Raw genomic sequence first — 23,587 nt, 5'->3', positions numbered from 1 at the left:
TAGATAGAAAAGTAGGTAGGTAGGTAGGTAAGTAAGTAGGTAGGTAGGTAGGCAGGTAGGTAGGTAGGTAGGTAGGTAGGTAGGTAGGTAGGTAGGTAGGTAGGTAGGTAGGTAGGTAGGTAGGTAGGGGCGGGGTCGGTTACAGTTAGCATTAGCATTAGTCTATATTTTGGTTGAAACTAAGCCAGGAAAAAAATGAAAAACATAAATAATAATAAAAAAATCAAAAATTGAATAATCGCTGGCATCCCTAGTAGGTAGGTAGGTAGGTAGGTAGGTAGGTAGGTAGGTAGGTAGGTAGGTAGGTAGGTAGGTAGGTAGGTAGATAGATAGATAGATAGATAGATAGATAGATAGATAGATAGATAGATAGATAGATAGATAGATATGTAGATCGGTAGGTACAGTAGGTCGGTAGATAGATTGATAGTTAGGTAGGTAGGTGGGTAGATAGATAGGTTGGTAGGTAGGTAGGTAGGTGGATACATACTTTATTCATCCCAAATTGGAAAATTATTAATTTCAGTCAGAAACTACAACGATGGTCTTTCTTTCACTCTCTAATGTAGAAAAACTCCTTCTTCTTTACCTGATGTTCGATCACTTTTGATTTATTAGTGCATGTTTGTTGTGTGGTATGACCAGTGGGAAAACAGCATTTACAGTATGTTGATAAAAGTCATGGATGCTAAATCAGATATTGCAATATTGGATTGAGCTGTTTTTCCAAATACTTATAACGGCACTTTTGTTTTTACTACCCAAGGGCTACTTACTAAAAAAACACAGTACAATAAAAGTACTATAGAGAGAATATGCAAACAATATGAATATAAAATAAATAATGGTATTTCTGACTTTAAGGCCTTTGAAGTATTCCTTCTTTCAAGTTTTATAAGTTCCTTTAGCTCCCTTATATAACAAAACAAAGGCCAACATGTCCTTAATGTTTCCAGTCCTGAGAAACACGTTTTATAGCTGCAGCTTCATCGTAAATACGGCTTTCATTGTGTTTCTATAAACACAGCTCAGAAGGATTATTGGAGAACAAGGTGAACCTCCTTCAAAAGGAATAGATTGTTTTATTCAAACATTGGCACATAGGATAAGAATATAGTTTTTCAAAGCTCAAAAAAAGCATGACACGCTTTGAAGATTATCCCGCTGTCGTGTGTACGGTCGCTCGGGCGAAAATATATAAGATGCTAATCGGAAAAAGATTTTAATATAATGAGAAAAAGATATCAATAAGAGGGTTGTTTGAGTGTGATGAAAGCAGTGTGTTTCTGTGGCCCGCTGATGAACTGGAGGTCTGCGCGTGATTATGAGCAGAGAAAAAGAATGTGGCACACACACACACACCCACACACACACACACACACACACACACACACACACACACACACACACACACACACACACACACACACCATCGTCGAGGCGGACACCCTGCTGGTTTCAAACTCAACAGCTGTCGGAGTGTGAAACCGGATGAAAGCCGAAGAGACGAGGGCAGAGGCTTCGTCCAACTTTTGATAATAAGGTGATACTTTCCTGATCCAGCAGAGGTCAGAGGTCAGAGGTCAGAGGTCAGAGTTGAGATTACAGAGCAGCAGCAGCAGGAGATTTAGTAACCTGCTCACTAATGCTTCGTTAATCAATATCTTTTTATATGAACACTTAAATCAAAAGAGAAATCCACGCCTTTCAGCTGCCTTTCGCATTTAAGCTCTGATAAGCTAACGGAAAGCCCCAAACGGCAGACAGGGAAAAGTTAGCAGCTAGCTCGTGAATAAAGTTTAAGCATCTTGAGACGGAGCTCAAAGGAAAGCACATTTTTGACTTGCATTTTGACTTTGCATTCGTTGGACAGACACAAATAAGACTCCAAATGAATGTTAACGTGGAGTTTTGTTTTCCTTTCGGAGCAGAGAGCTGTCTTTTATTTTAGTATATCTTATTTTCAGTGTGAATTAATGTCTACATGTTGGCGAGATACATTTAATATAATGTCCATTTTCACAGCACTAAGCATGTCAGTGTTGAAATTTGTCGTCTTACCCAAATAAGGTAATGTAACAGAATGATAAGTGCTACTTCCTCCTTCTATTTCTAATTAAAAGTCTTGCAGCTTTTAGTTCATAGGTATTCTTTTTAAAATGTATAAAAAACCCTAAAGGGAAATACCGTGTTTTGTTGATGGTAGCTTAACATCGATCTAACGAACTTTTTGTGTGTCTATTAGCGTGCATTTAATTTAGTTTTACTTCCTAGTGGCCAAAATTGATTCTTGCAGCTTTAAGTACAAATTTTAGATACTGCTTTATCGTAAATGTTGTATATATATCTAGTGTTTCCCACAGATCTGAAATATACTTGTGGCGGTAGTCGAGTAGTTCGCCGGAGCCTGGGAGCGCATGAAGCAGACCCTTCACGGGATGGCGGAGCGAACAGCTAAAGGAGGGGTCGTTGTCCGCTAGTTAATCGATCGCGGATGGCGTCGTGCTCGCGGACAGATAATCTTTTTTAAACCTAAATGTGTCGCGAAATATACTTTGGCGGACGTGAAAGGTCCCATGTCATGCTTTTCCGGTTATTACCCGTCCCCTTGTGTGTTATGAAGGTTTTTATGCATGTAAACGGTCTGCAGAGTCAAAACCCTCAAAGTACACCCTGTAGCGGGTAAAACTCTTAACACAGAGAAGACCTCCCCAAAACGCCTCGTTGGAGATACGTCACTGTCCATTGATTCGTCCGGGTACCTCATGATGTCATGCGTTACCCGGAACCAAATGGACCAATCCGTGGAGCCGTTACGTTACGTCCGCGGAGCCGTTACGTTAAGCCCCCGCTGATTGGTCCAAATTGACCAATCCACGGACTTCCTCACACACACACTCAGTGCATGCAGCTCTGCTGATCTCTCCTCCCTGGCTTAAGGCTGATAACAGCCAGTTGGGATCGCGGCGAAATTCTCTCTGCAGACCCATTCTCTCTGCAGACCCATTCTCACAGCGTTTATCAACCTTTTTCTGACTCAATATCAAGCCACACTTATTGTTTTTACTTCGGCTGTGACTTTGTGTGTGCTCTGGGTGAGTAAGGAAACCACACCTCAACGGAGCTCAGCGCGATTCACAACGTCCCGACCAATCAGAGCACACTGTGCTCACAGGGAGGGTGGGGGCTGGAGCTATTGGAGCTACAACGAGCCGTTAAAGGCAGAGAGTGAAATTCAGTGAATACACGTAGTTTACAGAGATGCTGTATGAGAAACCAATGTGAGTTTGGAAAATTGCACAATATAAATCTATTCTAGTAGACCTCAACAATGGAATTATGATCAGTGGAAATGGCCATGACATGGGACCTTTAATATACCTAGGCGGCCCGCCCAAGTAAAGTCTATGTGTGGGAATGTAACTCAGCATATTATTGCAATGGCGCTTTACACATTTACATATTAATATTTCCCATTCACAACATATAGGAAGATCATAAAAATATCACTTGTGTACAGTTTGCACTTCAAATCAGTACATAAATAATTAGTCTCATTGCCATTTGGACGATTAATCTAAGATTCAACCACACCAGATCATTGTTTTGTATCCTAGACCCCTCTATTAATCCCTGCTTTGTTACATACTCATAATAATATGCTAAGAAAGCATCAAAAGCCTCATCAGTACCAGATCTAATTTTTTCTGAGCCATGTTTATTATCCTGACATTCAAGATAAGATGTTAAAATCGCTGACAAAATCTTTTCTATGTTTATGCTCCATTAACGGCCGTAAACCCGCTCCTTATGAACACACCTGCCACTTTAGCAGCCATTAAAGTCTTAAGAGCAGAACATAACATCATAGTCATTAAGCCTAATGATCTATAAATATGACTGACTTTTATGACTCCGCCAATATGTGAATATTTCCTGTTGCATTATCAGAAATGATGCCCCATAAACAAGTTATATAAAAGCCTGTCTCCTAAAATGTGTTTTAAGATCTCTCAAGGTTTTATATCTGGTGACGCCATGCGCCAGAGAGCATGTGCAGTAATGACCCGCAGGGAGTCAATTAATCAACCAGGGCGATACGAAAAGCTGAGTGGAGGGTCGGGGTCAGAGGAGAGTCTGAGTCTGCTTCTATTATTCACAATTCAATATTTACGAGACGGATTGATCGCACCGTTTTTGAGAGCAGGGCAGCTCGTTGGTGTAATTTACATCCAATCAGAGGTCATCTGGACACGATGATATCATACATAGAGAGTGGTGCAGTCATATTTTTGAGGTAAAAAGCTAACATTAGGAGTCAAAGGAACGACAGCACGGTCACATGACTTCACGTCACCACCGCTAAGCTAAAGGTGGTTAGTGTTGGGCTATAAAGGAACTACAGCACGGTCACATGACTTCACGTCACCACCGCTAAGCTAAAGGAGGCTAATGTTGGGCTATAAAGAAACTACAGCACGGTCACATGACTTCACGTCACCGCCGCTAAGCTAAAGGAGGCTAATGTTGGGTTATAAAGGAACTACAGCACGGTCACATGACTTCACGTCACCGCCGCTAAGCTAAAGGAGGCTAATGTTGGGCTATAAAGGAACTACAGCACGGTCACATGACTTCACGTCACCGCCGCTAAGCTAAAGGTGGCTAATGTTGGGCTATAAAGGAACTACAGCACGGTCACATGACTTCACGTCACCACCGCTAAGCTAAAGGAGGCTAATGTTGGGCTATAAAGGAACTACAGCACGGTCACATGACTTCACGTCACCACCGTTAAGCTAAAGGCGTGAGTTCTCAATCAAAAAATAAATAAATCAACGAGTGTGAGGACAGAGAAATTGATAGAGCTGTCAGCTTTTCAAAACAGACAGATCCCCATCCTCCAGTTCATCATCAGAACACGCACGCGCACACACACACACACACACACACACACACACACACACACACACACACACACACACACACACACACACACACACACACACACACACACACACACACACACACACACACATACACATACACACACACCGCAGCCCTACAGGGGTCTTGATATATGAGGTTGCGGTCATGTGCTCGTGACGATTGAATCACACACCACAATGATGTCATATCTTTCTGGCTTGATAGTGTGTGTGTGTGTGTGTGTGTGTGTGTGTGTGTGTGTGTGTGTGTGTGTGTGTGTGTGTGTGTGTGTGTGTGTGTGTGTGTGTGTGTGTGTGTGTGTGTGTGTGTGTGTGTGTGTGTGTGTGTGTGTGTGTGTGTGTGTGTGTGTGTGTGTGTGTGTGTGTGAGTGTGAATGTGTGTCTTTGAAAGTTATAAAAACCGACTGACCTCAGCGTTACAGTAAATCTCCCCCACATTTTTTTTTTCTCCTCTTGATTTTTCACCTTGAAGATGAGCCACATGTGTAATCACTGGCAGTGAACTCGGCACAGTGGGCTGATACATGGAGAATTATCCAGGATTACCTCTGAGGGCACGAGAAGAGACGCGCCGTCATGTTTTAATAACGGAAATCCTGATGTCTATAGCCATTAGTTTTAAATAAGGGGGTTAGGAGAGAGACTATTGATGGGAAGAGCGATATTTATTACCTTTCTTTGAACGTATCAGAGACAGGGACACTGTTCAATACACCGCTGTCATGTCATGACCTTGTTTTTAAACCACAAGGCTCAAAGAAATATGTTGGGAAGATAGGAGCGTTTGTATAGCGCATATTAGTACTGCATATTTGGGAAAAACAACTAATTTACAACTATTTTGTAGTCTCAACAACGCATTTCAACACTTCAACCCCCTCTGTGTTTAATATACAGTGATGCAAATTAGTCGCTTTTCGGCGCCTCCCGCTTTTTTAACGCTGATTTGGGTGACTTGTGTAATTCGTGGAGGACCGAAGAGTTTTCGTTTTGTGGGGGGTCCGTCAGTCCGTCCGTCCGTCCGACTGACGGACGGACAACTTCTCATTTCAAAAAAGAAGAAGAAATCTAGATCGCAAAATAATTAAACAAGGGAGTGCCTGTTTTTCCTGGCCAAGGACAGGTTCATTGAACACAACACGAGCGTGACGTGTCTTCACCATAGACGTGGTTATGTCTCGTCTGAAAGGAGTAACGGAGAGCATCAGAACGCCGCTCCAGCTCTTCAAATATTGCAGTACCCATAAGGAGCCGTACACATGCCGCAGTGTTTGCGAGGCTGTGTCTTTAGTTGTAAGCACAGTGGCGATCTGTTGTTATTAGCATCTGGTTAGCTAGCTATGCTAACGAATTTAAAGAGCGTTTCTACAACCAGGTGGAAGAGAGCTCTCTCCTGAGAGGCTCAAATAACCTCAGCTCAGTGAGGTTAAGGCACACCCTGATATGATCATTATAGTTATTAAGGAGACATTAGAGACTCAATTATTAACAGGTATAAAATACTATATGACAGTAACAAAAAAAAGTTGTTAAAAATAACAAGAATATAGTTTGAAAGGGGAGTGATTTGTAAAATATCCCAAAAGAAAAATCTGTCATTGTCAGATGGTATATTACGCTGTTTTTTTTCTGCTTCGAATAGTTCTCTCTTTTTTCCCCATACCTGTGTTTGCATCACCGACTATAATATGTATTAAATGTTTGCATTGCAGCGTGTACATACTGATTAGGGATGGTTAAATACTAAAGAATGCTTATTTAAGAGGATATTAAAGTAATTCTTACTGCATGAACACTTCAATGTGTGTTCTGATGCTTAAAAGTAAGATTTGAGGAATTTAAATTAGACACCATGAATGGATTCACTGACCTTAAAAAAATGCTATATGCCCTCAAACAGACCCCATATACTTAGGATTAAAGATATATATATAAAGAATGCACCAAACGGTGGTTTGAAGAAAGGAATAATCCATGTTTTGTTTTTTTTCCCCTTTCCTTTCGTGTGTTTTTAATGCATGTTATTGGTTTGCAACGGCTAAAATATCCTGATCCGCCTCAAAATAAGACTTATTTTTCGTCCTGGAGATACTTCACTGTCCGTCCGTCTTTCATCCCTCACCTGTCCGTCCTCAAATATCTTCCTGCAGGTGGTCCGCCTGTTATTGTCTTCCCCAGGTGTACAAATAGGCAGACGCTGAATGATGTGACACACCGATAGATGTTACAGAGGCCATGTTCAGGTTTTAGGGTCAGGTGCAGAGGACAGATGCTTCATTATCAGCTCAATCCTTCACCTGTTAATCACAGCGTCATTCTTTCTCTCATCCCTACCTCATTTCTTTTTGGGACGGGATGATTCTGCATATGAGTGTCAGGGGATAGAACGCTTTGAGGATGATTTGCGAAGAGAAATGAGCGAAAACGGACATGAAAAAGCTCCACGAATTAGAAAATACACGGAAAAGTACAGCTTTTTTGCTTTTAAATGAGTCATTGGTCTTTTTCCCTTTTATTTGTCCATTTTATAATAATTTAAAGACAGATTTTTTCCTCTCTCTCTTCAATTACTCATGACTGTCTCTTGCCCTTTCATCTCGGTGTCATCCGTCTCTCTGCACTTTTGTTTGAGCATCTTTTCATCGATAGTCCTGACAGAACAGTAATTTGTTCTCTTTTAGAGCACACAGTGGCGACATGGCTTGGACAGTAATTGCCCTTCTTGTCAGAACTGTTGAACTTTTGCAGAAATGTCTCTCAGCGACTTGAACTTTAGTCACCGTTTGGCGCACATGTCAAACTGCTGCTTCTGGTTCCTCAGTGGCGGAGTTTCGTTTCCACTTTCATCCCTCTTTCTCTACCTTTCTTTAGGACTCTTTAAAGTAGAGACACTACATACTGATATACACCTGAACATCAGCAGGAGAGGACTCTTTAAAGTAGATACACTACATACTGATATACACCTGAACATCAGCAGGAGAGGACTCTTTAAAGTAGAGACACTACATACTGATATACACCTGAACATCAACAGGAGAGGACTCTTTAAAGTAGAGACACTACATACTGATATACACCTGAACATCAGCTGGAGAGGACTCTTTAAAGTAGAGACAATACATACTGATATACACCTGAACATCAGCAGGAGAGGACTCTTTAAAGTAGAGACACTACATACTGATATACACCTGAACATCAGCAGGAGAGGACTCTTTAAAGTAGAGACACTACATACTGATATACACCTGAACATCAGCAGGAGAGGACTCTTTAAAGTAGAGACACTTCATACTGATATACACCTGAACATCAGCAGGAGAGGACTCTTTAAAGTAGAGACAATAAATACTGATATACACCTGAACATCAGCAGGAGAGGACTCTTTAAAGTAGAGACACTTCATACTGATATACACCTGAACATTAGCAGGAGAGGACTCTTTAAAGTAGAGACACTACATACTGATATACACCTGAACATCAGCAGGAGAGGAGTCTTTAAAGTAGACACACTACATACTGATATACACCTGAACATCAGCAGGAGAGGACTCTTTAAAGTAGAGACACTACATACTGATATACACCTGAACATCAGCAGGAGAGGACTCTTTAAAGTAGAGACACTACATACTGAGATACACCTGAACATCAGCAGGAGAGGACTCTTTAAAGAATGATCATATTGGTGATCAAGTTTTTACCTTGACCCGCCACTGGAGGTCGTGTTATCACCTTCTTTGTAACCTTTTTTCTTGCATCCTTCTCCTCCCTCCTTGCCATCCTGCATCCCTCCATCCCCGAGGGTCAGACGCTGTCTTTTTAAAACGTTTTTTCTCCTCCTCTTTTCCATTCCTTTCCCTCTCCCTCTCTCACTCGCTCAGCAGCAATGCTTTATTGTGGGTTTTGGTGTTTCGGTGGAATTATTCCTCCTTACCCCCCGAGCTTTTGGCAAATGACGGAATAAGCCGATGGTAATTCCTCAGCGCTAACCACAAACATGCCCCCCCCCCACACACACACACACACACTTCATACATGTGTGTGTGTGACTATGGGTACTGTTTGCTCTCTGACGTCTATGGAAAAGAGTTCCCTCTCTCCTCGCCTCACCCCCCTGAGACACAGAGAGAGAGGTTACTATAGTTCAAAGCGTGAATTCAGCTTTGCATTAACGGCATGTCGAGCCAGTGTGACTCTAAAAACGACAACTGGATGACTGATTTTTACTTTTTTTCCACTTATCCCCTCACTTACTACAGTACATGTAATTATAGCGTTGTCAAAACAATCTGCATTCAACCAGAAAGCGAGCGTTCTTGATGCACGTCCCAGAAATCAGCTGTCAATCAAACAGCACGATCTCTTGGAGGTTTTCGCTGATGTTTTCTCGGTTTCGTTGATGGCTTTCTTCGCCTATTCGGCTACGACGTCAGTTCTGACTGAGGTTGCATTGAGTTTCGCTGGGATGTGTTCAAGGTCTTTTCAGTAAAAGTATGTCTTGGGAGATGATAATTATAAAGTTATCTCAAAACCACAGATTCCATAACAGGCTTTTGTAATTCTACTGAACTTTGTTTAAACTCCTCTTCTCTGAGTATATAGTTGTTATTTCGACACAATAAGACGGGCAAATGATCACCTTCGGGTTGGAGGAAGCTATTCTGACTGACTAGTGTTTAGAAATCTAAAAATAAATGTTAGACAAAAGACAGTTGGATGAAGTTGGTTTGTGTTGAAGATCATGGGAGCCGTTTGAGTGAACACACACACACACACACACACACACACACACACACACACACACACACACAAACACACACACACACACACACACACACATACACACACACACACACACACACACACACACACACACACACACACACACACACACACACACACACACACACACAACACACACACACACACACACACACACACACACACACACACCCACAGTCCTGAGTGTGACCCCATGCCCTCAACATGTACATGTCACAGGAATGCCTTGTAGCCGAGGTGCTGAGAGCTCGTTTGTGACTGTGTGTGTGTGTGTGTGTGTGTGTGTGTGTGTGTGTGTGTGTGTGTGTGTGTGTGTGTGTGTGTGTGTGTGTGTGTGTGTGTGTGTGTGTGTGTGTGTGTGTGTGTGTGTGTGTGTGTGTGTGTGTGTGTGTGTGTGTGTGTGTGTGTGTGTGTGTGTGTGTGTGTGTTCGAGTGTTTATGCGTGTGTGTGTGTGTTGTAAAGGTGTCGAAAGATCAGTCACAGGGTCTGACTGAACCCTCTCGTGCTAAACAATACCAGCTGAGGTACCAAGGTCACCACACACACACACACACACACACACACACACACACACACACACACACACACACACACACACACACACACACACACACACACACACACACACCACCACATTTTAACACACATTAAATACAGGCAGAGACACAATCAACTTGTTGCAAACTGAGAAGTATAACTGATTGTAAAGAGAATAATGAATCCTGTGGCAAATGTGTGTTAAGTTATACAAATACTCACAAGATGATACAATACACTTATTATAATGCATGTTTCTAAACACAATCAAGTACAACTCTGCTTCATACTGCTAATCAGATTAGAATAAAGACATACCGTACATATTAGGTTTGTTTACCACCTGCTCATATAAATCAGCGTATAACACTACTTAATGTCAGTGAATCTGCCTTAAAGGTGGGGTAGGTCATTTTGGAGAAACCAGCTCGAGTGCGCTGAAAAATGAAAACGAAAATGAAAATGAAAATGAAAACATATATGTAAATAATCAAAATAAATATATCTACTGTGCACATTTGCATTATATTTATATAAATATTTTGTATTTGTTTTGATTTTTTTCCTATATTTTATTGGACATTTTACTTTACCTTCTTATGTTTATTTAAATTGATTTATTCTCTCTTATTTTATTTTTTTTTATTGGTCATTCAACTTAAAGGTGGGGTAGGTAATTTTGGAGAAACCAGCTCGAGTGCGCTAGAATTTGAAAATACACAGCCGGAAGAAATCTGCCACTTCCTTCCAGAGCCCCTCCTCCAACACACACGAATGTGCACATGATCAATGAGGGCACGAGATAAGTTTGTGCACAGATGGAAGGCTGACAGGCAGGTAGGCTATCCAGTTACTTTAGTCGGGCCGGCTCAGATGATTGGTCTTGCTTATTACAGTACCACGGGTTCCACTGATGACGTTTGTTTATGAATTTTTTGTCAAAGCACTTCAGATATTCATTGCTATCAGGATGTTAAGAGCATTCCATGGAATATAATAACAAGTGTATCTCGAGCCGGTTTCTCAAACTTACCTACCCTACCTTTAAGTGTTTACCCGGTAGACGAAGCATTATGTTCATGAGGCCTATCACTGTTACAGGCCTTTATTCCAACATGAAATGCCCAAAAGTAAACACTTAAAAGACTCAATCTATTTATAAAACAATGTTTAAGCTTCATCGTGTTAAATCCAAACAACTCAAACGCTCAAATGTGGAGTTGCGATGTATATTCTTTCTGATAAAATAGACTATTGGTTCTCTCTTCTGTGACTCGACAGCTCTCTTTGGCTTCAAGACGAGACAACTTTTCCAACAAAGTTTAAAGACTCACATTATTCAGATCTGAAATAAATCTCTCAGAGTTGTACAGAACATCCTTTGAGTAACATAGGAGACACATTATTCAAGGCACATCCCTAAAATGACTTTACCACCTGAGAACAATCTTACACGTGGAATTAAGTTCTCACATGTCACACACATGTTCAGATATAGACATTTAAACGGCCCTGCTACAGTCCTCTATAAGCGTTAAGGCTTTGGAGAGCGTTTCATTGTTTCTTTTTGACTTGCGCATGCTTTTCTTAACATACAGTATGCTTAAGAATGATATGTTGTCCCCACACGAGTAGAAAAACAGGTGAAATGTTCCTTTACTTTCAGAGTGAGTGGTCAGGAGTGAAGTAAATGTCAGTGAGGGTAAAGGTCGGCAGTGAGTTAAAGACAGGGCAGGGGTTAAGGGAGGTCGTGAACTAGTGTGTGTGTGTGTGTGTGTGTGTGTGTGTGTGTGTGTGTGTGTGTGTGTGTGTGTGTGTGTGTGTGTGTGTGTGTGTGTGTGTGTGTGTGTGTGTGTGTGTGTGTGTGTGTGTGTGTGTGTGTGTGTGTGTGTGTGTGTGTGTGTGTGTGTGTGTGTGTGGGAGCGCCACCAACCTCGCTCAGCCAGTAAATCTGACAGAACATTTGTTTGGCCTCTGAACCGTGATCGCCCCTCAGAGTCCTTTCTCCGTGTGTGTGTGTGTGTGTGTGTGTGTGTGTGTGTGTGTGTGTGTGTGTGTGTGTGTGTGTGTGTGTGTGTGTGTGTGTGTGTGTGTGTGTGTGTGTGTGTGTGTGTGTGTGTGTGTGTGTGTGTGTGTGTGTGTGTGTGTGTGTGTGGACACATTTAACAAGGCCTGCTTAAGCCATCAGTTGGAAAGAGTAGACATGGTGAGAGGGGGGAATAAAAGGGGATGCATTGCAAAAATAAAAACATAGAAAGGGATGTAAACCAAATAAAAAAATAGGAGAAAGAAAATCGGAAAAAGCCTTAAATTGTAAGTTAAAACTTTATTGATCTGTTAACAAATCATTGCAAACGATCAAATATAGAGAATATATATCTATGGAATACATAATATACACAATATGATGGATTACACTAACCTACTGTTTAGCCTATAATACAAACGTTACAATACAAATACTAAATCAGTTCCTCTGAAGCCAGCATTTTGAAATAGTTTTTCTCAAACACAAGGGCATGTATTTGTTTTCTTGAGACCTCTAGGGATATTTCTAACGTACGAAAAGGACACATTAGATAGCAGGTGTAACATCTCTAAGAATAAATGGCACACTCTTTTGTAGACGAACCAAAACATGTGCATGGTCTGGATTTAAATCGCCTCCTTTAGTTCATGATATTTTGCCTTTTTCGTTGCATTTTGTCCCGATTACAGCCAGTAGTTTGGTCGACAGTTGAATATACAAACAGTATGAATTCTTCCTCTGAATCCTCTTCGTCTTCATCTACAGCTCAGTAATGACCTCCTATAGCAGAAACGCTGCACTCTTCACCCCTGGGCTCGCAGACGGAGAAAAAAGCCGAAAGAGAAATTGTGATGGGAGGAAAGTATGTGGAAGGAAATGAGAAAAGGAAAGTGTGAGACAAAAGGAACGTCAGGGGCATTTCTCCCGTGCACTCTTCACCTCCATAGGTGAAAAGGGCAGAGAGAGGGGAAGATAAACAAGAAGATATGAAGATATGGAGCGAGGGAGAAGAGGGGTTTTAACGAGGGGTCTCAATAGAAAACAGGGGGCCCTCTTTAACAGAGAAATGGTGTATTTTTGTGGGTGTTTTAAACACATTGACCCCTAGTTTCCCATCAAGAGACGAGCGTGGTGACGGGAAAAGGAGATGACAGACACATGTATGAATTGAGCGAATGAACCGGATAATAACGAGGCTGTTTGTGTTTGCGAAAGACCCCTCTCCGGCCAAAGGGGCTTGTTGTGAGAGGAAGCGAGGGAATAAAAGCGTCAAATCAACAACGTTTCTCCGTCAGGTCAACAAGAGGCTACAAGTCCTCCATTAGCTCCTCGCTGACCTTCCTGTTTCTGTAACACCATCTTTATGAACCTCATCACTACATTATAAAGCCCTTCCTCTGGATATGAACTCCCAGCAAGCCCGTCGACGCTCTTACGAGCCCCCGAGCGCCATTTAAACTTCCATTTCCCAGGCAGGCCCTTAAACGCTGCACAAAGACCCTCCTGTCACCCAGACTGACACCGAAACCTCTCCGATATGCACGTGGAGGAACGGCCTCGTGGTTTCTGGAGGCTGTGTAACTCTAATGTCGCCGGTTCGATCCCAGCAGTGGTCAGACGAGAAGAATCTGACCTTCTTTTGACCCTTTAAGGCGTTTAATGGTATCATTTCCCACGGCTAATAATGTAGTAAACGAAGCAAATAATATTTAGATCATGTGAGAAATGTCAAAAATGATGATTTCATGGCACTGTTACCAGCTTCTCCAAAGCAACGTACATATACTTTAATGCCTAAGCAATATACAGAAGGGGTTAAGTATCTATGTCACAAATGACGGAAACGAGGGATAGTCGGTAACCAGCTTTATTAAAGGCAATAGGCTGAAACGGCAGATAGTAGGCAAAGGGCTGGTTGGGGACAGGCAGGGTCGAAACCGGGAGAGCAATCTGGAGGGTGATGCGGGAAAGAATGGCATGCTGCAAAGTACGATCTGGCACTGAGGTGAAAGTGAGGGGGCCTAAATACTAATGGAGCTGATGGGTGTAACAGAGTGAGAGAGAGAGAGAGAGAGAGAGAGAGAGAGAGAGACAGGGTGTGACTACCAGGTGACTAAGGAATGCTAATGCAGAAAATAGGTGAGTGAGAAAGCAGACTGTGACAATCTACATTTTTCAATTCAACATTCAAAGGTTTTAATGTCAAATGCACAGAAGCTACGGTGTAGAAATTGCAACATATATAATAAAATACAAAAATAGAAATACTAATTAAAAATAAACAAATCAAAAAAGCTAAAAACGTGGCACAGCTACCATAGAAAAGCAACTATATTCTTTTCAGACCGTTTTTGCTTCAATAGAACCTCAATATTTAAGGAAACTAGAACGATATTGATTAGAAGCAGAGGGACCAAACCATCCAAGAAAATCCCCCTAAAAAATGTAGTTAATTCTCCTAAATAAAGTTGTTAAAGTTCCTGTTAAAGTTCCTGACTCCAGGCCAAGCTCGACCTTTGACCTCAGCTTCTGAAATGTCAAAAATGCAGCGGCATGGATGAGAAAAAATAAGCCAGGTTTTCTCTCATTTCCTCAAAAATCGAGTCATACACGGGTTTTTGCGAGATGCTAATGATTTGTTTTAGCAGTAGGGGGCTTCTATGGTCGCATGTTATAAATACCTAACGGGCCCCTTAGCGGCTTCTTACGAGCTGAACTGCTCCTGAACCCCGGGACTTTTCCCAGGAACCTTAAAGTAAACAACAACAATCTCGTTACCCCCCAAGGCGGTCGAACACAGACACATTAGCGCTGGTGCGGCCCGGAAAATACAGAAACACTTTAAAATTATATCATTCGTACCTTTAATGACATTTGGACCTTTCATAGTTTTATTGTAGGCTGTTACCATTTCCTTTGATTAGAAAGTCAGAATGTATTTCTTTATTGATGGAAAAGGCATATTTGTACCTGTTTGTTGCAACTATTTCATTATAAATTCAATTGATGATGATGATGATGATGATGATGATGATGATGATGATGATGATGATGATGATGATGTGGCTCTAAACAAGACATCTTTAACTGTATTTAAAACCAAAACCATAACCGTAACTTAGTTATATGTACAGTTTGTAAACACAGAAGCTCCTTAACCTCCAAGACGGTCGATTACTTAACAAGATGGAAACATTAGCGCTGGTCCAGGCCTGAAAATACAGAAAAACGTACCTGGAAAATGATATAATTCGTACCTTTTAATGACATTTGGACCTATCATACTTTATTGTTGGCTGTTCTACCATTTCCTTTGATTAGAAAGTCAGAATGTAATTCTCTCTTGATGTAAAATGCATATTTGTACCTGTTTGTTGCCTCGTTTTTGAGGGACATCACTATTAAAGTCCATTATAAATTCAACTAACTGGGCGGTGGTGGCGAAGTCGATAGGGACTTGGCATGGCAACTGGAAGGTCACCAGTTCAAGTCCCGGCAAGACCAAGTGCTACCGAGGTGTCCCTGAGCAAGGCACCGTTCCCACACTGCTCCCCGGGCGCCGTTCAAAATGGCAGCACACTGCTCCTAACACTAGGATGGGTCAAATGCAGAGAAACAATTTCCCCACGGGGATTAATAAAGTATATCAAAATAAAAAAATAAAAAACTATCTTAGTTTAACGTGGCTCTCAAAAGAAACGAAACCATACGATAAAAGAGGCTTAAACGCCAAGTAGAGACGATGATAGCTCCTACTGAAAGAAGCCCTTTTCCCGTTGTATTAGATTATTTTGTTGAGTTGAAATAGGAAATATATATTGATAAATAAACCGAATTCACATAAACAACCTCTTTAACTAATTGAGCTATCGTTAAAACCATTAACCGATTAATTGACTTCACAATTAACTCAACCTCACTCAACCTTGAGACTTGAAATATTGTTTTTCAGTTTTTTTAACTTATTTATATCATAATGTTTGTATTATTTCTTCGGTGTGATATTTCAGGTCTTTATCCAGAAACAAGCTATACTTTCTACCCTCCCACTTCAACCACTTCATTTCTGGTTTTATTTAAAAGTCATAAGTTGCTTTTCATTATAACTGAAAAAATATATATATAAAAAAAAAGAAGAAGTTGCTTTTTCTTTATTTTAGATTATTTAAAATGAATCAACTTTGTGGTTTTAGTATTTCCAGAGGCACAAGAAGACATTTAGAGACGTCACCTTGATCACTGGGGACATTTTTACCACTTTATTCTTTGCCTTTAAAAGACATATCTTAGACCAGGGATGGGCAAATGGCAGCCCATCCCTACAACGTAATTAATAGGGAATTTAATTTCCTGTGGGGAAGCTGGTAACAGTGCCATGAAATCATAATTTTGACATTTCTCACAAATGTCTTATTACCTGTGGGATAAAACTGTCCCTGAGTCTTCGCCTTTAAAGCCCCGGACACACCAAGCTGATTTCGTCCGTCGAAAGATGTCTGGCCGTCGATGAGCGTCCTGTCGCCCTACTCAGATTGGTGTGTCCCGCACCGTCGTGTCTTTTCAGCCGTGGGAAGGTGTCGGCCAAATAAATCACTCTGATTGGCTGTTCAGCTTAGTGAACCAGTGCATGCAGTGAGATGGAAGTGAGGTGTGCAAACAAACGATTAAGAAGGCACACACAGCCGGCTACTCTTTTTCATTTTCAAACATGTTTTCGATTATAATTTGTTATGTGCAACCGTCTGTGATGGACGAGAGTGAAAATGGAACTTACCCCATTTGTTGTTTGTATATATATCACGCAGTCTGTCTTCCGGTTGCCTCTTTTGAATGACGAATACACACTACCGCCACCTGCTAGTAAGGAGAGTTATTGCCACTCACGCGCGCGCAGTTCATACGTGCTTCTTGGCCGTTGGCTGAAGTATTTGCCGTGACTGTTGGGCAAGACGCAGGAGACGTGAGGAGACACAACAGTCGTCTCCGTCGGGACGTGTTCTCTGGTGTCAGTTTGGTGTGTCAGGGCCTTAAAGGATACATTCTATAAAACATTTTCGACATTAACGGTTACTTGTAGACACAGATTTGACCATCATTATTATTCGTCCGGCCCTCCATGATGGCACCAGATGTCCCTTCTGCTCCTGAACTCCTAACTAGTGTCCTCTGCTCTGATCCTCCGTGTTACAGCCTAATTAGTTTGTCACAGTTTTGCCTCCGGCTCCCATTTAATACGCCCTGAGAGCCTTTTACACGCCTGTTCTTTTTACGAACACGAGAAGAGGGTGTGAAAGTCCGAAAAAAGGATGTGAAGTCCATGTTAACAGTGTGGGAGACACGACTTTTCCCACTCGTATATTAACAGACTGTCAGACGAGGGTCAACGGCTGACTGTAACGTGTGTGTGTGTGTGTGTGTGTGTGTGTGTGTGTGTGTGTGTGTGTGTGTGTGTGTGTGTGTGTGTGTGTGTGTGTGTGTGTGTGTGTGTGTGTGTGTGTGTGTGTGTGTGTGTGTGTGTGTGTGTGTGTGTGTGTGTGTGTGTGTGTGTGTGTGTGTGTGTGTGTGTGTGTGTGTGTGTGTGTGTGTGTGTGTGTGTGTGTGTGTGTGTGAGTCACCCAGCGACCCCTGTGCCAGCTCTCTGTTCTGTGTCACTATTAGAGAGCTGCTCGGAGTGAACACATCATTAAACCTCAATAAAAAGCCTTAATTCACCCTGAAATTATTACAGTAACATGTGTGAAGCGAGTGTGTGTGTGTGAGTTGTAAATGAGTGTGTAGGAGGAGTACAGTACACGAGGAAGACGGACTGAGGGGAGTTCACAAAGAGTACTGTATTCGTGGTATAAAAGCCTTTGTGTTTAGTGATATTCTTGGAAGACCTGTGTGTGCGCGCAGCGGTTGGTCCAGTCATGTCAAAGTAATGAAGCATGATGACTTTTACTGGAGGTGCCAGAGAGGAAGGAGAGCAAGATGGAAAAGGAGAGTTTTAGAAAGAGAGAGGTAGCTCAGCGATATTAATCCATGCGTGAAATTCTTTGTTTTTTCTGACTACTCACACGGCTAGATTGTGAGTTACTGTAGTTGGCGAGCTAACGGCTAACGTGCTAACCAGAAGGGAAGACAGAAAGAGATGACATTGCAAATAAAACTGAATTGCTTTAGTGCAACACATGTGTTTCACCACCCGTACAACCACCTCTAGAAAACATGAAACACACTATAGCAATATTATATAATGGAATAAAAAAACAAAGGCTAACGGCTCACCGTTGGATGATACAACTTATCGTCTTTCAGGCTACATGTTACAAACACACATAGGGGTGTGTCCAAGTAGTGTCCAAGTTTACTCAAAATGATTGTGCACATTTGTACATGATGCCTCTTTTAAACCTGTAGTTCCTCCACTTCAAATGTTGATATAGTGAAGACATATATATTTTTAAGAGTAATTTGTCATTTTTTAACTGCACTTACTTTCTTTGACATTTATGCGTCATTATAAACCAACTTGGCAATCAACCCGATTCTGATTCATAAATATCATTTGCTCAAGTTTTAAAATGGCAGTTAATACCATTCACCTTAGTTAGACCCTTGTTTACATGTGTGTATCTATCTACTGTGTGTGCTTTTCTTAAAACATGTTGCCATGGCCACACACGTCAACATATCAAAGCTCCATGTGGCGAATTGAGTTCAAGTCAGAAGTCTCAACCCCAGAGAGGGATAGAGCTACACACACATTTAAGGCGAAGATCTACGTCACAACCTTAAGTATCGGCTGGACTGGGATTTGACTGCAGCACGCGCACACACACACACACACACACACACACACACACACACACACACACACACACACACACACACACACACACACACACACACACACACACACACACACACACACACACACACACATACACATACACATACACATACACATACACACACACACACACACACACACCCAGCAGGGTCCTGGAAGGCCTGGTTCTGGTCCGGGTTTTGTGTTTTGGCTTCGTTTCGGTCACCACTCTTCGTGACCGAAAGTTCACCTTCTACTCTCTGCTTTTTTAGGATTTATTCACTCTTTTTATTTTCCCCTTTTGAGTCGTCAATTGACTCGAGACCAGACTTGGTCTTGTCCAAAATCCATGCACCTAACTCAAGTTTATGGTGGAAGTACAAGTCAGATTTTGAGTCAACTAATATTAATTTAACTCCCAAAAGGAGATCACATCAGAGGTCTGTTTTCAGCCACGTTTAAGAGCATTCATTTATATGTACTACATGTTTAATCATATATTAAAACGAGTCTATTATTATATATCTATTGCATATTTCTGAAGTTAATGAAATGCATTTACTGCAGTACATGAAGGCCTGAGTTGACTTTTCTGTAAAATGACGCTGTTTGAGTTAAGCCAATATGACAATCATCTGCTACTCAGAAATCTTTACATCTGCTGTCAGAGTTGCAGAATAAGTGCAATAAGAGCTGTAGAATAAATCACCTCAACCAGGAGGCCCATCTCATCCAGGAGGCCCATCTCATTCAGGAGGCCCATCACATCCAGGAGGCCCTCTGCGGCGCATCCACAGGGCTCACTGCTGAGTTTTTCACTGCTACAATCACATGGTAGAACCAGAGATGGCAAAAGTACACACATCTTTTACTCAAGTAGAAGTACAGATACTCGTGTTTAAAAATACTCTGGTAAAAGTAGAAGTACTGACTAAACTTATTTACTCAAGTCAAAGTAAAGAGGCTTTGAAATGTACTTCAGTAAAAAGTACCCATAACTAGCAGCTGTTTTAAAGAGTTGAAAGTACAGGTATTTGTGTTCAAAATGTAAGAAGTAAAAGTAAAAAGTCGTTGTGGAGTAAAGTACTGATATCAGACACATTTATTTAAGTACAGTAACGAAGTATTTGTACTCCACTACTTCTAGAACAAACACACTTGCAGAAATAGAGGGACATTGTGGGAATGTCGCTGGGATTAGTGTTTCAGTGACTGCAATAACGGATCAAATGGGAACATGTGGCAGTTTGTGCTTCTTTAGGCCCATTTTGATGTTGCTGCTTTTCTTGAGGATTAGTTTTATGGGCGTTATTGTTTATCATTAGGGGAGAACGCGATAATGATGTGTTACAAAGCTCGTATAAAGAAGATCTGAAGGTCCAAACCGAAACCCTTGAAATAGCTGAGGACTCCTTTATCCCATAATTGAAGTTGTTTTAAATTGTGCCAGTTTTTAATGTTTTATAATAGTTTCTTTTATTTGCATATTGACTGGTTAATGTGTCATTTCATTTGTGTTCTACAGCTGTATTCGTTTGCCCGTATTGTTTTGTGTTCATTTGTTGTAAATTTGTTCATACCACCCTTCCTGGCCAGGTCGCTCTTGAAAAATTGACACTTCAACATTTCAACTTTTACGGAAAGGTTATTCCTTTAGGGAGAACACTTCTTGTTTGTGATTGGACAGAGCCAGCCAGACTGCTGTGATTGGTTGTTTTTGCTGCCAGTCAAGAAATGACGCTTCGTGATTGGTCAGCACCCGACAGCGCCACGTGTTTGGTTTGGTACTATTCAGCTGTATCTGCACACATTTTAAACTAAGTTGGAAAGAATGGAAGAAGAGATGGAAATCTTAAGGGAATATTTTAACAAAGGATAAGATGCTGTAGTGTTTTGTGAAATGTTGTTTCGACTTGCACTTCAGGGCCACCGTATATTTGTGATGTTTTTTATTTCATTCTGGTCTACCGAAAATGCACTTTTCACTCGTCATTTGATCTCGTTTGAAATAAGTCTTTGACCCGGTCGAACCCGTTATTCAAAGATTTACTTTGCATGATGTTTGTGTAAAAAACGTCGATTTAAATGTCAGTTTTTCTTCTCAATACTGCTTACTGTTCCCTCACTTCAAAAACACATAATTTGGCTCATACAGTAAGTCATTACTTTCCCAAGTACAATAAGGAGGTGACAAACTTTAATACAACCTGTTTTGTTTTTTTGGAATCACATTTTTATTGAGATTAGATTAATACACGAGATGTAAAACCAAAAGCACAACATTTAAAAAAATAAAAATAAAAAAAAAAGTACAGAAGTAAAAAAAAGAAATTATACAAAAGCAATTACTTACAAAATATACAAAAAGCAGAACAAAGAATTCATATGTAAGCCAAAAATAATAACAATAATACAGACAGGATACAACCTGTTTTAAATGCAAAATAGAAGGGCATGAGTATTACATTTCAGATCAGTTTTGAGGTTTGTAAATGTTTTTTTTTCCTGTCTTTTTTGGTTTGCTTTCGTCCCGCAGCTTGTTATCTTCTTGCAGTAAGAAGCTCACATAGACAGTTTGTGTTGTGGACATGTTTAATGCATGAAGAGCACTTGTAGGAGAACGCTGGTGTTTCCTGTGTTTTGTACACACACGTGTCCGGCTGTCCTTTTGCCCTCGTCTTTTTTAAATTTCCTGCGTTTAGTGTCTGGATGCTTGTTTGGTTTGGTGGGGAGGACACGAGGACGGAGGACGGTTTTCATAAAAGACAATACTTACAGATTCCTTCAGGCAATTTTTTTTTTTACATCTGTGGCCTCTTACACCGGTCAACCCTCTTCTATGAGACGATTGCACTTTTATTAGAGCGCTTGTTGCACGAAATGGACTTCCACCTGTTGCTCACATTCTGTAAGAACCCGGCCTTTCTGATCTAAGACACCTGGTGAGTTCTTGGTCTTGTTTTTTTCTTAGAAGATGCAATTCGGAAAGTCAGAATCATGATAAATAACTGACTAAGAAAGACTTGTTGCAGCCAGATGGTTTGGTCTGGATGTGCTGTGTGGTTTTAAATCAATAAAAATAACACAGAGGTGCTTCTGTTCTGCCCTAAAGCAACAGATTGTTGTTTTAGCAGAAACCCCCAGTGCTACGAAGTGAAGCCAAGGCACATGTGCTTTATTTTAATAGCAAGAAGTGGGCGATTCCACTGCTTGCACAAAGATGTCCGATTGCATAGAAGTCTATGAAAAAAATTGTTCCTGACAAGTTAATGGTCTCAATCTCTAGTTTCGAGTCTACTTCAATATGATGGTCCCATTCACGATACAAATACATAACACAGTACGATGGCTGGGAAATATGTCGACATAACATCAATAATATCCAACAAGATTGATTGTATAGAAGTCTATGAGTACATTATCCAGTTCTCGCTTAATTTATTACCTCAGTAAACATTTTCCTGATGCGTTTAGGGTCTCAATCGCAAGTCTTCTTCAATGTTTTGTATATAATGGTCCCATTTACTATCATTTTAGATGATATTATATTGAAATGTTGATTTAAGACTTGCCATCCTCCTAGATTTTGGTTATTAGGTGTTGTTTCTTGGTTTTAAAGGCTATTCTAGCACTTCTAATGTTTGCCTGCTTTGTCAATATAGATATGGAAATATTTGGTTCTATATATTTGGATATTGGATTTTCTTCCTATTGCCCAACACCTTAAAGAAGGGGATGCTTTAGGCTGGTGTCACACTGTCCCGAAATTGACACCCGATGGACACACGAATATGGAATTGTGAATTTCGCACGAAGATGGCCCCGAACCACACACAAAGGCAACATTTACATTACATTGAAGACATACAACTGCAACTAAAGTAACAAAAACAATTATGTTAAAGTATTATGATACTGTATTTTCAAACTTTGTTCTTTACTTTCTCCGTCTTTATATGTAGAAGATATTAAGTTTTCTCCGTAATGTTGTTTCCATAGCAACAACAACTTCCTGTCAACTCGCCTTCAACATAATATATGATATCCTTTTCAGTCTCACAGAACACAAATTGGGTTATTTACATAATATGTTTACATGATTTTGTTGTGCAATAAAAACTACCAGATCGACACACGATAAAGGAAATGTTCAAATTCAGTTCTAATCGTAGCAACATCGGGACATTCGTGAGGGCATCTAAAGCCGTCGTATGAGCGCCGGTGGAGTTTCTCAGGCTTCGGCAGCAACTTCGTGAGCGGTGGCAAAATCTTTGGCATGCCAAAAAATTGCCGAAGGACCTTTACGAAGGTTCATTTTCGTGTTGAATTCGAGTGTCAATTTTGCCCTTCGTAAGGCCATCGTTAGGGCATCTTGTTATCATCGGTGCCATCGGGCATTCGCCCCGATCAGAGTGAGGGCGAATACCCGATGGCACCGATGATAACAAGATGTCCTCACGATTTGACAA

General features: G+C 41.0%; 1 protein-coding gene across 1 annotated transcript in view; it reads left to right on the top strand.

The window, feature by feature from the left end:
* Positions 1–9,972, top strand: part of LOC307032902 (dysferlin-like) — a gene marked incomplete at its 3' end in the record, with an annotated part of 87,176 nt that extends 77,204 nt beyond the window's left edge. Inside the window, 1 exon segment of the mRNA XM_079671180.1 lies at positions 9,925–9,972. Within this exon segment, the coding sequence (XP_079527306.1) occupies positions 9,925–9,972 (48 nt within the window).
* Positions 9,973–23,587: the final 13,615 nt, after the last annotated feature.

The sequence above is a fragment of the Notothenia rossii genome (genome assembly GCF_949606895.1).
Source record: "Notothenia rossii genome assembly, chromosome: 3".
In the NCBI taxonomy this organism is placed as follows: domain Eukaryota; kingdom Metazoa; phylum Chordata; class Actinopteri; order Perciformes; family Nototheniidae; genus Notothenia; species Notothenia rossii.
This window is presented reverse-complemented; position numbering and strand designations above follow the sequence as displayed.